The sequence below is a fragment of the Pomacea canaliculata genome, linkage group LG4, assembly GCF_003073045.1.
Source record: "Pomacea canaliculata isolate SZHN2017 linkage group LG4, ASM307304v1, whole genome shotgun sequence".
NCBI lineage: Eukaryota > Metazoa > Mollusca > Gastropoda > Architaenioglossa > Ampullariidae > Pomacea > Pomacea canaliculata.
The window spans coordinates 31,401,935-31,419,972 of record NC_037593.1 but is presented as its reverse complement, the minus strand read 5'-3'; the positions used below and the strand labels follow the sequence as shown (position 1 = coordinate 31,419,972).

The 18,038-nt window shown below is 35.3% G+C and overlaps 1 protein-coding gene across 2 annotated transcripts in view; it reads right to left on the bottom strand.

The window, feature by feature from the left end:
- Positions 1 to 294: 294 nt before the first annotated feature.
- The window catches only part of LOC112562082 (rasGAP-activating-like protein 1), a 30,476-nt gene continuing 12,732 nt past the window's right edge, over positions 295 to 18,038 (bottom strand). Inside the window, exons 16-21 of one of the 2 annotated variants that reach the window (XR_003098782.1) lie at positions 17,801 to 17,976; positions 16,778 to 16,915; positions 14,875 to 15,010; positions 14,204 to 14,324; positions 13,581 to 13,853; positions 295 to 5,427 (exon numbers count right to left, since the gene is read on the bottom strand). Coding sequence is in view for 1 of the 2 variants with exons in the window: in XM_025235082.1 (XP_025090867.1) it covers positions 13,685 to 13,853; positions 14,204 to 14,324; positions 14,875 to 15,010; positions 16,778 to 16,915; positions 17,801 to 17,976 (740 nt within the window). In the remaining variant the exon portion in view is untranslated. Of the gene's footprint in view, positions 5,428 to 11,577; positions 13,854 to 14,203; positions 14,325 to 14,874; positions 15,011 to 16,777; positions 16,916 to 17,800; positions 17,977 to 18,038 lie in introns of those variants that run through there. The other variant, XM_025235082.1, reaches the window with a different exon arrangement.

Genomic DNA, 18,038 nt, shown 5'->3' with positions numbered 1-18,038 from the left:
GTGTGGGTATATATAATTATAAAGTGGTGAGAAGCATTCATTTGACTCGTTATGCTTAAGCCCTTGATCTTTAACCCATTATTCTCCTTCATGTGTTGCACTTGGATACATATAGTCCTATGGTCCCCAGTTGTCAAAAAATACAGCATACAACGTACAAGCAGCTGTTAGGTATTCCACTAGTTGTTGTCATGTTTTAGTTTTGTAATTCTTGAGTCAGTTGTTTAAGTATTAATGATCTTTCTCTCATTCAATTTCTCTCGCACACGTCTGCTGAAATCAAAGAACTCTTCATTTACAAGGTCAGGCATATATTTATTTCTTGGGTGCTGACAACAAATTTTATGAACTCCACAAATAAAAGGTGGAAAGTGGCGAAAGAATACACAAACACTTTGTATGAAAGAATACATTTGAAATATCTAAGGTGAAAAATGAGACCAAAAAGCTGATCTATTAAACTCTGAACAAGGTTAATATAGTTACACTGCTATTACCTTCTATAAGAAATACATGAACGTAAACTATTAAAATTTGTCTGAAAGTAAATAAACTTTGTAAATAAATAAATTTATGTAAATGCTTTGTTTGGAAATGCAAATTAAAGGACATTTGTTCAACAAAATTTATAACATAACAAAAATAAGTGACATGTCTGACTTCTTATAACAACCTTTCATGAGATAGTTTGATACAAGGGTATTATTTAAACACAATCATGAAAATTTTATCAACAGCTGCACATGCTGTCACTAAATAAATAAAGTTCTGCAGGAACAGACTTCAACTGTTTTAAGCTGTAACAATAATGTTGACTAGACAGACACCCTCTGCAAAAAATGTGCAGAATACAAAACTGTTCAGTTAAAAATATGCTTTTCACAAATGTAGCAGACTATCATGAATGCAGTGCAAACAAGAAATCCAAATACAAAAATATTAGATAATTTTTTTCCCACTTTTGTCTATTGCTGAATACAAGATTTTAATGTTCTTGAGACTGCAGTGAATAAATGTGGGTGGGATTAAAGAATACTTTGAGTTTTGTATCTTAAAGTTCAACTTAATTTTTAAATGATGGATGTTACAAAAATGACAAAAGAAAACCAAGAAAAATCTTAAATGTCAAATACTGAGCATGGTTATGAAGATTGACCAACTGTAAATGTCTGCACATCTGTATCTACTTGTGTGTACCTGGGGGGCTGAATGTGTGATGGTGAATAGGAACAAGTATAACTACTTGTATGTCTCTTGTCCACATTTTCTTCCCAGCTGAAGCATATTTCAAACTAATTAAACTGAAAGTTGACTGCTCTTATGGGTCAAGTAGATATTTACATCTGTAACTGCAACTACTAATGCGAGAAAGACCTATAGAAAAAAAATGTAATCACTCTATTTAAAATGTGATAAAAATGACAATGTGATCTAGTTCAATAAAAGGCAGGAAGTGGCAAGGTGAAGATAAAGGTTATTTGTTGTTAGGCACTACAGGTTTGCACATGACAAGCAAAATGGAGATTCGTTGTTTGCCAGGGTCTCACAAATAATAAGCTTGTTAAAAGGCATGCATTTATGTGCTATTTATATAATGAAACTAAGATTGTGTTATCCTTTTGCACTAGGAAAATAAAGATTTTTCAACATGGCCCCAAATACCAAAATGTCTAAAATGTTTGAGAGTGTATTTGTGTGCATGCACGAGTGCATGGAATGGAACAATAAGCAGGTAAAAGTGCACATCTTCTGTACAACATTCAGAGGGATTAAGATATATATTAATCACACTTTAATGGCAGTAATGTCATATATTCTGAAGGGTATAAGAGCAAGGCTTTAAACAGTAAAGTTCAGAGCTGAAAAACAAAACAAAACCAAAAACAATTAGCAGCAACATAAATGAAATTAGCATGCTCTCTGTGGAGATATTAAAACAATTTTTGTTCGGCTGTAGCTTTTCATTGTTGGGAATTCAAATAGCTGTCAAACATCCTGTGAAGAACAAAAAAATGTGTTTTAATGGCACAGGTAACCACAGAATACTGTCAAGGAGGAAAGCTTCCTAATCTGTTACAGCAACTGACCAAAGTTCTGGCTATAGCTTACAAAAGAGATATTTACAAACTTTATTTTCATGTCAGTTTCAATCTTTAAAGCAATTTACTACAGAAGTCCCATGATAATTTCCTGACAGTTTTGTTTTAATGCAGGCATTCCTTTTTTAAATATTTGTAATATGATGTAGAGGTCAATCTATAATAATCTGCAAAAATGCCATATTTTGCCATAAATCTTGTCATCATAATTCATGAATTTAGCCTGGGAGAAAAACTACAATACACATTGCCAAGGCACTATGCACATAAGATCAGACATTAGAACATTTGGAAGCTAAGGAATGTCTCTCACAGCTGCCGACCAGCTCCTAGTCCCTATACACCTATCATAGGGCAGTCCAGCTGTGAAGCTCCTGATAGTGAACAAAGTAGCAAAGAATTTTGAACCCATTTTTAACTGCCATTTAGTCATCCTGATGAGTAGGAATGGTGGGCAGAGACAGACCTGCATATTTCTTTTATCTGCTCAACTGAATATAAATTCTAGTATCTTGCAAACAGAACGAAGAACTCAGGCTCTAGGAATACCTTTTCATGAAAGTAATACTTTAATTTGAAAATAATGTTGCAAATATATACTTTATATGCTAAAAAGGCTGATATAATTACATATTATGCATAAAATACCCAACTCTTTGTGTGCATGTGCTCTGTGAGAGTAATATCTACTTATTTTTAGTCTGAATCAGAACACAGCATTAGCTCATAGTATGAAGGAGGGGAAGGGCATGTTATCAAGCAAGAAATGACATGAAATGTGCAAGCTATGGCATAAACAGTGTTTTGTCCTGAAAAACACTGACATAAAGCAAATATGTTTTATTGATAAACAGTTTATAAAACCGAAAAAGGTAAAGGTCTGTTAATCTAGCTGCCGTGAACTGTAAGTGGTTTACGGTTTTTAGAGAACAACACATGGAAGGTAGAGTTCTAGCCTCTCCTTTTGCTGGATGCTCTCTGATCCGGTACCCAGACACTGCTGAATGGACACAGGGACCAGTCATTAGCTTGGGCAAGCCTAGACTCTGAAACCTGTTCTGGAGTGGAGCCCACTAATCACATATCAATGAAGTCTCATATCTATTGATATCTCACTAGATGTGAACCATGACTGAGGTGTTGCAATAACCGGTGTTCCAAATATTTAGCACTCCAAATTAAATCAACTACATGCATTGCTTCAGTTTTGGTGCTTTAAATGTTTGCTGCAGGTGATGTCAATAATGTAGGTATTTTAGTATTCTCTGCACCATGTGTACTGTATGGCAAGTGTTTCGATTTTGTTAGGAAAAGTATTGCACGTAAGCAAAGTGTATAAGCAATACACCAATGTTGGGGAAATCAAGTGCGTTCTACCAGTAGCTTGATACAAATCAACTTGATTATGACCATAGATTGAGACAAATAGAGGTGGACATCGTAATAAGGTAAATGTATCTGTCACAGAAACAGAATGGTACAAGTTGTAAAAACAATGATAAAAATATAATCTTTTTTGATAATGGCACTGGATTTATTATTCTAGAAAGTCTTAACTTCTGATGAATTTGTGCCACAACAAACACTTCTCCTCTCACAACATTTACGTGGCTTTCAAATCAAAAGCATGCTGAATTATCAAGCATGCATGTATCAATGTGCTCAGTTGAAATATAAATTAAAAACAGGATTATGTTTACAAGTACCAGTTTCAAGAGAATGTCAAGAACACAGATACAACAATAAAATGATAACAGATCTCACAATTTTGCAGAAACATGATTCTATATGATGTTTCACAAGAAATATAATTTGACACCACCCAATCTTCCCAGTCATGATTTCTTGACTGATTTCCTTTTGTTCTCTAAAGAAAACTTTCTTCAGATTTATTTTATATCTAGTATTACTGTATAGTCAAGATAAAATTAAAAGTACAGTTAGACATCAAAAGGTACTGCAGGAATTGAAGCAGAGTTGGTGATGTAAGGATTTTTTTTCTTCAGAGGGAGTCGTATATCCACCACATACATAACATACCAAACCATTAATTACCCATGCCAATCAAATATGAGACAGGAATGCCATGAAAATAAAACTATGATAAAATAATCATTAGATAAGAAGAAATACAGGGATATATATATATTGATAAAGATTTCTGTAGGTGAGGTTGGGTTAAATTAATATTGTAAGTGAGAGAGTGTGGGAAAAAAAACCCCTAAAACTAATGAAAAAATTTAACTTTCATCTTTTAACTGCAATCTCAATTCACCGGGGTAAAAAGAAAAAGAAAATAATATTAGAAACAAAAGGAATATTATCAATATTGTGGTATGCTAGCCCCAGGAAGGCTTGCTAGGGTCTTTTCTTTAACAACCACATGCTCTCATACATGCACATACACATTACAAGGAAATAATCATTTGAGCTCTTAAATGTGTAACACCATATCAAATTCTTATGACTTCAACCAGTTTTGCATTTCTAGTTGTCTTAAAATGATGGTCAGAATTAAACGCTTTAAAAAAAAAAAAATCACAAGGAACATCAAAAACCGAGTTAACATGTGATTATAATTTTATGCCTACAGATTTTATGTCTAAATTTCAAAAAATGTGCGAAGATGAAAAATGTAAAAATGAAGAATAAAATATAAGATGTATGGTCAAGAGAAAGTTTTGACTCTGAAAATAGACAGGCAGGTGATTCATTTTTAAATGCAATTTCTAGAAATGTCTTCAAATTGTTACAGAGCACATCGATATATATTATACACAAATTATACAAATTAAAATTTAAAAAAACAACAACTGAGGTGATGATGATTTTGTAAATGAAATCACAGATCCTAAGCAGACCTGATCACAACAAATTTCTCACTTCATAAGCACAGTGTTTATACTTTTTGAAAAATAATATTTATAGAAAACATGACAACAAACAAATTAACAAATAGTAACAACGACCAAAACACTGTGGGAATGTTACTGGAAATAGAGTGAAAAAGGCAGTGTGAAAAGCAAAAACAAAGAATATTGCATTTCATGTTTGAACTTGGAATCAAGTCTACAAATATATTAAGCATCAAGACCGTTCAGACCCAAAAGAAAGTAAACAGCAAACAGGCCAGTTTATTATTCTGAGTCTTAATTATGGCTAATAGCAAAACTTTGCTTAACAAATGCAGACTTTTACAAGCATTAAATCAGGCAAAAATTTACCTCTTTTAGACTTGAGAATTGAAATAACAAACACAGCAAAATTCCCTGTTCCTCTCCATCCAAAAGAAAAGAAAATCTGTTCCATACTCTAAAAAAATTGTCAGCTGAAAATAAACAAAACATTCTATGCATATAAAACAACATATAAAAACAATCATACAAAAGGAGAAAACATGTTTTTATAATAAATCTGAACACTGAAAGGTCTGAATTGTTTGCTAACATTGCAAGAAAATAAATCATCGATTTCACATGATGTTTTTATATGACTAAACATGGGCATACATGTGAGGAAGTTTCAAACCATTCTTTCTTGGAGTATTATACTTAATTCAATACAAAGCTTCTCTCCTTTCACTAACTCTATTATTTCTTTAACGTAACTAGTCAACTTGCTGAACAATAAAGTTTTTAAGGCTCTAATGACAGTTCCATCACATCAAATATGGATGCACACATGAAAATTCTTAACTTCCTTTCACATTAATTTTTCCTGACATTTCAGATGATCATAATCAAATTTCCTGCATGTTTACCAAGGATAAAAGAAGTACATTTCTGTACTAGGAATAAAAACAATTCAAGCTTTCTAGTTTCACTAGTAAGTTAGGAACAGAAACAGTGCTATGCACCCATAAAATATCATTTATAACTCACAAAAGTACCTTCCAACAAAAGATGAAGATTTCTTAAGAAACAGCTGCTAAAGATGTGGATTTTACCTGTTTTTTTATTATCGTTACAAAAATTACTATATTATTTCAATTTTTTTCCATATAGGTTTTACTTTTCAAGTGTTGGACTGAATAAGCAGGAATATCCTTCTAATACAGGTACTTCTGCAGCATATACACTTAAAATAGACCTCATCTAATAACTGATTCCAAGCCCCCTTCTCCAGCCCCTCATATCAAAAGAAATGTTACTTGACCTGACTACTCCAATTAATAGGCCAATTAATATGAAATTTTCTACAAACTGGCAAAGCAGCAGAAGAAAAAATACTCCCAAAACCTGCATTTTCCTCAAGCAGCACAACCAAAGAATTCAAAACCCATCTTGGCATGAATCCTTCATAACTGAACTGCTAATAATAATAATTAACTGGTAAAAATTAATAAGGAAAACTTCACACTGCAATGTAAAAATAGCCCTGAGATGGTATCAAAAATAGAATTTGTAAAACTAAAGAAATGTCAGAAGGAAGAAAACAAATGAACTTATTTAGAGATTACATCTCAATTTAAATGGTGATTTATTTAAGTCATTTATGTGTGGATACCACATGCACAATACAAGAAAATAAACAGAACAAGTAATTTCAAGGAGAACCAACAACAATAAACAATCAATAAATTAAAAAAAATTCAAATACAAGTGCATTTATAAGCTAAACAATCAGCTACTGTTAACTTAACACTTAACTACGTAACACTCCCATCATTTATCCACTGAAATAATTTAGCTATTTCTACTGGCACCGCTGAAAATACAACATTAAAAGACAGGAAATTATAATATTCTTTGTTCAGATCAATGGCCTTTGAAAGAGGTTTTAAAGTAATAACTATTGACTACATTATCCTACCTGCAGATGTTGTACTACAATCTTATGTCTGCAGCCCTCAAAACCCACACAAAGTAAATAGAAGAGAATGTACACATGCATGTATGCATCTGTGCATGTATGCACAGTCACAAATGTACTGAGATAAGAATGTAAGAGTAATGGAGATAAAAGATCTAAATAAGTCCCATAAAACACAAGCAGAAATCAAACAACCTGTCAAGGAATTTGGTAACCAGCTATAACTTAAAGCATTGGCATGGATGTGTGGAGAGCAGAATTTATGTGTGTGCATATCTTGTGTGATTGATATCAGTGGTACTGGAGAGCTGTATGTCCAGGTAAAGGTGGTTTGTTTGGCTGGGGTAGCTTTATATACAGTGATGTCTTGGACAGGGTTCCCAGGGATCAGGGATGGTGCCAAAAAAGGACCTTAAAAGGACCTTAAAAGGACCTTTCATGCATTCGAAAGGACCTAAGTGACAGTCATCAATGCTTAAGTTTTTCTCTTGTGTGGTCGGAAAGATGTATTATTTATGAATCTGTGGTCTTCTCTATGTTCTCAAATACATGTATTTCTAGTAATAAATAATCAAAGAGTTAATTTTGATGCCTGTCTGCCATATTTAGATTAGATAACTTAAAAAGTGTCCTTAGCGCGCTGATAACATACACCGTTAATGTTCCAAGTTTTCTAGAAATCTAAGTAATAATAATTGCAAAACCTGAAAGCCATTCTTTGGTGTAATACAAAAGTCAGTTCACGTGTCTCTCTCTCGCACACACACACTCTAATGGAAGAGAGAGAGATAGAAATAGAGCTATGCACAGTAGTACTAGAAGATCAAAGTTCAAGAAAGAGTAAGTTTCTAAAGAACTTTTGAAAAAAAGAGCGTTTTTTGCGAATACGGAAGGGCAACTAGTGTTGTACAGATGTGTAGACCAAACATTTTCTTGTGACTACAAGGAATGCCAAGGATTGGAGGATCAGATGAGGAATGAAAAGAGTGTGATCCTAATGCTAAACCAAAGATGGAATGAGTCGAAACTGTCAAGCATTACAGCCCATTTATTTTTAACCTTGAGATATTATTTAAGCATTCTTATTACACATACATGTAACACATGCAAACATATACATAAACAGCATGATATACTAATACACATAAGATTAAGATTACAAAATGACAAAGCAATCCATCTACTATAAGCAAAAGTTTCATTGATGAAATTCAATTCTTTGTCACCCCTACAGCTTTACCAATACTAAACAATACAATTTCTTTACACAACCTAATTTCCTCTAAATAGTTCTGGTTTTTTAACATGTTCCATAGCATACATGTACAGAATTGTGCAGGCTTATTTAAACTGAAATAAACATTAATTCTGAATGTCACAATTCAACACCTTTTAATTTCTTCCTGTAATCTATCAATGTCTGACTGAATCTTTGTTATCTCCTTCTTCTTGTCTTTGGCTAACAAACGCATGTTGTTAGATCTTTCAATAAGTGAAAAAACTTTTTTGCTCTTCAGCCTGGAAACTATGTCTGTCAGCCAGTTCCAGCAGGTGTCGTTCTTCGGCACTGGTGGTCTTTAGCCTTTTTGTGAGTATTACCAGCTCATCTCCTAATCTCTTTCTGTGGACCTGCTTTTCTTCTGTTTCCTTCTGCTGCTTCTGCTCAGAGAGGTAACGTTCATACCTGCCATAGGCACTAGAAGCGGATATCATCAGTGGTTTGGAGATCTCAACATTTTCCACCCTCCCACACTGTGAATATGATCAAGAATTACTCTGCGTGCTTTTAGTGCAGTCTGACTAAGATTGTCAGCTACTGTTTCTTTGTTGAATGAAAATCCTCTTTCCACTGTAGCTTGACCATGAGAGAGTAGGAGTAACTGTCTGACAACAGACCACAACACCTGAAACTCTGCTTTTCCAGCAAGGGCATCATAAAACCAACTATCCAGTCTTTGTGTCATAGGGTCAAAAGCCTTACTACCACACTCACCTGCAGAACTGTCAAGAAAATTACGGAACTCTGACAATACCTTGTCACAAGTCACATCATCAAACCTTTTCACACCTTGGCAATACAACAAAACCTTTTTCATTTTTTGTATTGATTTGTCTTTTTCCCCCATGGTCTTTGGGTTTAAGAAAGTTATGTTTCTCACTAGGGTGTACTTCAGTGGAGATTTATCCTGCAATTTTAGAACAACTGCTTTCAAAAAATCTCTGCATTCAGCTCTGAAGGCCATGAGAGTTCCATCGTTTACTGATGACTGTTTCTTAGCTACAGCCAGTAGTCTATCAACCCTGAAGCCAAGTTCGATCATGCTCAGATTGACATGGTTAGAACTGTTGCATATATCAACCTGCACAAGTTGGAGGGCAGTTTCACATTTATTAAGTACATTTGACTTGATAAATTTGTGCATCAGATTTTTCATAATGTCATGTAAGTCTAAACAAAGGAAAGGAAGAAGAGGCTGATCAGCTTGGTATTTTCTCAAAAAAGGTTCAAGTATACTGGCAATTAAACTAAAGAAAGCCAGACGACATGAAAGCAAAGGGTAGATAAGACTCCAGCTTTTACAATATCAAAAGATTTGTTCTTTGGCAATGTTATTTTTTTCTCCATTGCAGCTTTGACAAATTTTTCCAAGTATGGAAGCATAACAATTGCTTTTTCAGCAACAGAATTGTTTTCAAGCCATCGGTGAGCACAGAACTTGGCTGGAAAAGATGTGGAACCAGTTACTTTTATATAATCTTCTCTTCTGGCTGGGCTGTCTCTGAACAAGATATAAGCAGATGTAAGAAATGACTCAAGCTCCCATTGAGAAGCCTCGCACCCATGCCTAAATGCATTGTGCATAACATGGAGTCCACAGCTGCCCACATTTAACAAACCAACATTGTGATTGGTAATCATGTCGTTATTAATTTTCTCAAGAAGGTTTAGGTTTACAGAAGGTCCATCCATAGAAATTTGAAGTAAATTAGCTTGCTTGAAGTTTGATTCGCTAATTACCTTACTGAACTTTTGTTGAAGGTCTATGGCCGCGGAATGACCCAAAAATTCCGAGGTCAGGTAATGAGTCCTTACAGCATTGTCACTCCAGTAACGAACATGGAAATCCAGCTGTTTAGTTTGAGTCTTATGGTTAGAAGATTCATCAAACAAAAGAACATACTCAGGCGACGAATTTACACAGTCCAGAAGCAATTTCGAAAAGTGAGGAGCAAGCCCAAATGAAGTTAGATAACTGGCTTTTGTTTGACCGCACTTAAATTCTGCAGCTACTTGGCTGTCTGGGAACATAAGTCGAAACAGTTCAGCAGACTTTTCAGCAGATCTGAAACTGTAGTGTGATTCCACAATCTTGAGAGTCCACAGGATCTCTGCCTTCAATCGTTCATTGCTCATCACGAAACCTATTCAAAGAAAACATTTAAGTTACCATTATGTCTGTAAACATTATGTTCTGTCTGAATAAAAGACAGGTTTCAAAAAAGCAATAATTAATGACATGATAATATAAATAATACTAAACTAAGTTAAAGTATAAAGATGGCAGCATAGTTGAAAATGAAAGTTATTTTCAGCTAACTGATTTAGCTTTAATGTTAAATTGTTTGATTTTAAAAATCCAAAAAATAATGTATTTGCTGGTAAAATAGGATAATAAGCATACATTATTAATTATACTTTCTTTTTAATCTTTCCTGATCAGATGCCAAAAATTCAGATCAATTTTCTGCAGCAAAGCTGTAGTAAGATTCGTGATTGTATAAAACTCTATTTGTAGTTCGAATCATGAGAAAATGAAAATCTCAACTTTTTAATTTAAATAATTCTTTGCTATTTACTGATCTTTAAGCTATTGGCTTCACCGTAAATTAGACGACAGGCTTAATAAAGAGTGGAAAAAAACCGCAAAATGTTATGCACGCTTTAATTTAATGTGTTTTTCTAAGTACCCACATCGTTAACTAAATGAATCGCTAAAGATAAATAATTGTCAACTTACTGGACACACTTGCAGAGCTGGTCGGTGCCGTCTGATTTTGAGCGGGCTGTGGATGTTCTCGATGACGAAAGTAATCAGTTACACAAAAGCGCGCATCTTTCAGAAATACTTTTATTTGCCTTTGGTGTCTTTCGGTAACCATGTGCTGTTTCAGAACACTTTCGCCCATTGATGAAAGATTCAGAGATATTTTGCAGGCAGCACATCGTGCCAAATGTTTATTGCTCGAGTCTTTTATTAACCAATCTTTATACTTGTCTTCCTTTAGCCACTTCTCCTGAAAAGAGCACTTCCCCGGCATCTTTCAAATTGTTAAGCAGACAAAGAAATGTGGTCGACACGACGAGAGTGAACTCGCGAAAGGCCGAAACGGACGTTCCCGCCGCGAGCGAGACTGGGTAGTCATGTGATTAAAATAGCAATGCAGCGAAAAATCGTCGGTATTTTGCGCCAAAGTCTACTCCGGAAATAAATTTGTTGTAATATTTTATCGATAAAAGGACTTAAAAGGGTCACAGAGAAAATGTAAGGACCTGTGTGAGAATTTGAAAGGACCGCATGGCAAATAAAAGGACTTAAAAGGCCTTTTGGCGAAAATTCAATATAAAAGGACTTAAAAGGACCTTGCAAGGACCTGGGAACCCTGCTTGGACATGGCATGTGAATGGGAGACCAGCCTTCTCCTTTCGCTGCCTTCCTACTTTCCTTATGAATCAGGCTGCCATTTGTTGCTGCGTAGAGAGGAGATTTTTCAGTCACTGGCCTTGCCCTGGAGTGCCAATGTCATCAATGACTACTATTAAGGAACTCTTCAAAATGCACATGAGAAAATAAATTTTTAAAAAATGCCCACAAAACCTGTGATATTTGCTATTGTCAGATCACCCATCCCTCAATGTCTGGAAAACAAAAGCTGACAAGCCAAGAAAAGACAAAAGTTTCATTCATGATGACAACATTAAGCTTTTATGCCAAGACACAAAACTCTCATGCCCATGGCATACTCCAGTCAACAGTAGATAAAATTCTTTAGAAAAATATGTGACATATTAGGAAATTTGAGCAAATTTTTCATGTAGCTAACATGAACACAGACAGAGGCTAACAGGTTTTAACAGCCAATACAGTCATGCGACAGGAATGTACTAAAATAAACAAATAGTGACACAATTCATAAATGAGGATCACAGAGAATGTTCACTAGAGGAGGACTTTATCACTACTGGATGGACACATCAGTTAAATGAACATGATCTTAAAAGGAATCTGGTGACATAATATATATATATCAACAAATCTCTCTCCTGAAAAGAATTTAGTCTCATGATGACTCTTTTGTGCATCTGGAAGTGTGTAACTTTGGTGTAAAGTGGGTTGATAAAGTAGTGCAGTCATTGTGGTCATGGCAACAATGACTTACAGAGACAGAAGAATATGTCTATAAAAGTGCAACAAAATGTTTCATATGTGAATTGATAATCAGCTAACAACAAAACAATTTGCTCTTACAAGGTTAAAAAAAAAAAAAGTAAACAGAAGCTGTTGGTGAATACACAGCATGTCTTCGCAAAATCCACATTAAGTTACTTTTCCCATTAAACTGTAAAGAATAAAGATAAAGAAAACATATCCCAGGCTTCACTAAGTTACTTTGTTACTGCTTATTACAAAGTAGTGCCATCCTTGTCCTTGGTTATAACTTAAAGTCTTGACAAAGCTCTTATTTTCTGGTCTCCTCAATACAATTTCAAACTACGTTTGTCTATACATACTGATCCCCACTGTCAGTTGTACACCAACTTATATTTCCAAAATTAACAGGAAACAAAACCTGTTTGAAAGAAATGTTAATACTACAAAGGCTGCAATTCATGTATTATGTACAATGACTTTTAGCTGGTATCTGTATGATCCTCTTTCTTTAAAAAAAAAATTATTATAAAAGGTCAAGAAACACAAAATAAAAGCAATAAGTCAGACTTGGTTAAGTCACTTAGAAAGACCTTGGAATGTAACAGATTATTTGATTGTTAAAGTTCTGGGCTTCATTTAGATTTTGTGATACCTAAGACAAAACAAAAATACTTTACAGTACACACAACACTCTTGTAAGTTTTGTACAACATTTCATCAATAACTTTTTACAATTTTGTGCATAAAAGAAAAGTGAAAACTTCACTAAAATCAAGGGAAGACTCAGTTTGTAGACAAACGTAAATCTATATCCTTGTTTTCCTTGAAAACACTCAATTTGTCCAAAAAAAAAAAGGAAATAAAAAAAAAATTATTACGTGTACAAACCTGCAAGGTTGAAATAAAATATAAAGCAAATGCTAAGAAGGATGGTATGCATATGTTTTAACACATTTTTGTTCTGATTTATTTTGTTTAAATGGATACTGGGTTAACACATATAATCCATACATAGGAATAGAATTAAGCTACTACAGTGAGATTTGCTTTGTTATGACAAATCTCTTTGTCATCCATGGTCTGTGACACCACTGATTGTATGTGTTGGTTATGTTGCAACTGGAATGTTCTGGTGGAAAAAGTAGAGGTCAAATGAGAGAACATACTGTAAATATAGTCATGAGAATAAATTTATGCAGCAAACAGCCAAAAACTCAAGATAACACAGGTAAGTTACCTTCTCAGGACACCAGAAAACATGTGTACAGTAAGGAGGGCAATGGTAGCGACTTGTTCAAGGAATGGTCATCCCCACAAAATTTGATGGCTGGAGTTAGGAGATCAACCATCTTTGAAGGCTTCATGCTGCATGGACATTTGTTCGATTACATCTAAAATGCGAGACAACAACTTCAGCCGAGTCAGCAGATTTTTGCTTTTTTCATCACCTTCCTCTGCAGCATGACTGCTTTCCCGTGTTAGTTGCAGCCTCAGGTCTTGTTGCTGTTTCCTGTGAAAAGTTGAATTGCAGACCACACACAAGGTCTTTAGTACAGCATGTATTAAAACATGTCAGCAGAGATTGCTACTTCTCAAAACTCTTTTATCTGTGATTTTATAATCAACTTTCAATCTATTACTTCATTTGAGTCAACTTCAATCCATTCAGTAATTGACATGCATGCTGTTTGATATAGCCATATGCTTCTATCTGCTGCAGAAGTATGCAACACAATGTAAATCATACAGCAGCAAGACGCAGGTAATAAAGAAAAGAAATAATAAAAAAAAAAATACAATGATTCTGTAACTGAAATGGTGAGTGATAGATTCACAAATATTTAATGGATATAATCTCACCTGAGTAAGTCTCGGCCATGCAAAAGTTGTGAGTAGATAATCTGTGCATCCAATGTCACGTCAAGGGGATCTTGCCAGTCTCCCAGCACTACACCATTGTATGTCTGGCTGCACCCAGGTGCTAAAATAGGACAAATGTATAACCGAGCACAGAGAAATAAAAGCTCCATGGACTAGTGTGAACAGATGCAGTGAGCTACAACTATCATAACTATTGTGGTGATTCCATAGCTTGTTAGGGAGCAGTAAGTCCCTTTGCCATCACGAGAACTTTACCTTTTAACAATGTGGTTCACTATGACTCGAGTACAGGATGTCAGAGATAGCTAAACCATTTACCCTTCTGTCTTAAACCTTTCATGATAAATCAGACACTCATTCTGGGAAGACAAACAAGTCCCTGGCTTAACTGAGAATGACTAACATATGACAGAAATATTTTCAAGCTGGGGGAAAAAGAAGCAAACTGATTTTAAGAATAAACTGTAGTGCTTTTGGCTTTACTTTTCAAGAACCAAGACCAGCAAAATGTGACTTTTTCTAAGCACTACACACAGTGTAGTTAGCTGAATAAACAACACCACAGGCATAAAACTACTTATTTTTTAGTATTCCTCTCAGCAAAACAGCTTCCGAAGAATCTTCTTTAAAACCTAGGATAAGGCACTCACCCACATCCTGCTCTCGATGGCAACAGTTCCACTTGTCTCCCTTAAAGACACCTGGGTGAAAGGTGTCTATTCGGCAGCTGTTGTACTTGCAGGTTTTACGAATAGCAGAAATCCATCCTGTCAGTTCATTCACATCCTGTTTGATGGAAAGCCAAGATGCAATTGTTTCCATTTTACTTTCACTCTCCCTCACTCTTGTCGGCCTGCTTTCTCTCCTTATTATGCAACACTACTTACAAGTGACCAGTACTTATTACTTACCATTACTTATAAGCGACCAATACTATAACCATCCCTGTCATCAAATCCAGCACATCTTGACAATCTACATGTTGTAAACAATATTTTGAAGTATTAAAGTGTCACAACACATTCAATACAATCATGCAGAGCAGCTACAAAGGTGGCATAGTGGCTGCTCACACACATCCACATCAAAGAAACTTTAAATGCATGGTATAATCCACTCTTTCAAGGCCTTGTCTGCATCCCTGTGATCACAGAGTCTGTACAAAGGCCATTTTCAACAGTAGCCATTGTCATGATGGAGGACGATGGTAATGACAATAATGATAATGAGAACTACAATGATGTTTGCCACAAAGCTGCTGTTTTATTTTTAGGTGGGAAAGGGATAGAAAATGGAGAAGGAAGGGGGAAGGTGCAGAAGTGAGGAATTGGCATGTCTGGGTGCTGAGTCATGAGACAGCCAAGTTTTTAATTAAGGGTTGTTGAAAGGTCAAAATGTCAAAAAAGGGAAGAATGGAAAAGAGTGTTTTGTTGTGCTTTATTTTAATCTTGTGGTAGTCTCTCCTTTGACCAGTCGAAAACATTAAAGTCTCCTTGGTGAGTAAAAAGTCAAGTCCTGACCACACCTTGTATAAATGTCCTGACCACACTTAAGAGAGAAATTTTCAAAATCAAACCTGTTGGGTGAGTCTGTGTCAGATTTTGTTTAAAAATGGCGGTTGGTGTCTTTTGGATGTTTGTAAATTATTGGTGGCTTGTTTTGAGAGGGTGATTTATAGTTTTTCTGTATGAGGTAAATAGCTGAAAGTAGGTTATTGGTTTGGGGGAATGCTTTAGTAAGTGATATCTCAATTTTTAAAGACTGGTAAATTTTCTGTCCAGGTTTATTTTGTTATTTCTTCTTCTGGCTATCTGCTTTTGTTGCAAGCTGTCAGTGGTTGGGTCGTACCAAGCTTTGGGAAGGGCAACGGCAGAAGTGGAGACTATTGAGTATTATTTAGGAGTTGAAGGTTCGTGGAGGACTGCATCGTCAGAAGTGAACAAAACCTGGAATTTTAACTGGAGAGGGAACTGTGTTCAAGTATTTGGACCGTATAGTTTAAGGACTTTAGATTTTCTTTGAAGTAGTAGTGATGTTGATGATAGTGGTGGAGGTCATCTTGTTGTGCTGGTGTGATGTCTGTTGGTGCTGCTGTTGCTGATTTTCTCATATTTCTTTGAGTTTTGAAACCTGAATGTTTCTCATCCTTCATTTCTGATATTGTAACTTCTGTATCTCATTGTTGACTATTTATTCACAGTGTCCAACAAAACCAGATGCATCTTATGTCTTTAGCACAGTTGTATGGCGGTTTTGAAGGTCTTAAGTTGAAATAGCTATACTAGTGAGATAAACATAATTTTCATCACACTAGAAAGAGTACTTCTTTAAATATAAAATATGCCAAGAGCACAAAAAGAGATTAACTGATTTTTAAGTAGCAAATCTATTTGAAAGTAAGCAATCTGAATTGAAAAGTGCAGGATGAGCAACAATACAAACAGTGTGACAGTCGTAACTTCCATTTATAATCTTGTTATTTTGATACAGTACAATACTGAGGGATACAACATGGCCACATTAGTTTATAGATTAACTTAAGCATATTTTCACCTTTGCCTGAAAGTATATGATGCCAGTTCCATTGTCTGGAGTTTTATGGATGATCTGGCCCATGTTTGACTTGCCCAGCGCACCGTAATCTAACATCTCAACAGCACAGATGTTTTCTACCATCACCATTGTTTGCTCCTAGGAACCAGACAAACAAATTCTGTGAATTATGGAAAATGTCACTTCTGGAAAAACTTTGCACATTCAGACTGCAGTTGTCTTTCATTGATGTGCTGTCACCTAACAACTATATAAGAACGTGAAAACAAAAGCCTACTCTGATAATGTTTTCACATCCTCTACATATATATTTAATATATTTTATGGTTTGAGGATTTTATTAGAGGTTCGATGGAAAGGGATTGCGGAAGGAGAAATTGGTGTTTTAAGCTGAGCTAGCAACTAAGGCTTTATCACGGCAAGGCGGCTAGCCCTGTAAATTGATGCCACATCCCTGAGACGAGAAATGAACCCAGGACAGCCAACCTTCACTGTATTGGTGACAAGGGTTAACTGTTGCACCATTGGACCTTCCATAGAACAGGGTTTGTATAACAAAGCAACACGAAAAAGAATAGGTGACCTTGCACGCTTGTGATGTGTGGATGGAAAACACGTAATGTGACAGCAAATCCCTCGCATGACCCTTTGATCAAAACACAAGATGATGTGCCCAAGAAACAATGATTCTGATACCAGACTTATCTAATTTTTATTTTTATGGCTTCATGCTGGCTAATGGGAACAGCATAACATAAGAAATATTAACTAAAATGACGGCTATCACACTTGGCAAAGAAAATCTGTCCACAGCAGAAATGAATCAATATCAGGTTCTGAAGTTCAGTAAGCAATCTTTTATGTACTCATTAATACAAATTAAATTAAAAATACAAATTAAACCAGACAGATTCATACTTTAGAAAGAATGCTACAGACAACTGACTTAGTACAGAAAAGGCACAGAGTAGGTTGACATAATTGTGCAGCCATGGGAATGAATAAATGAAAATTAGTACTCACACTAGACTCATCAGGTGTCTTGCTATAGCTCAGCATGGCACGGGTTAGACAAAAATAGCATTTCCTCAGAACAATAGGTCGGAAGAGGCGATGGCAGTGGTAGTGGCATAGGTACAGATAGCCTTGTTGAAGAACTGTATCATTGCTTTGTTGACGTACGAGTGATTTTGGAGACACTGAAACAATTTGGGGTGGACTTATAACTTATGTTTCATAAGCATCATGTTTCATAAGTATC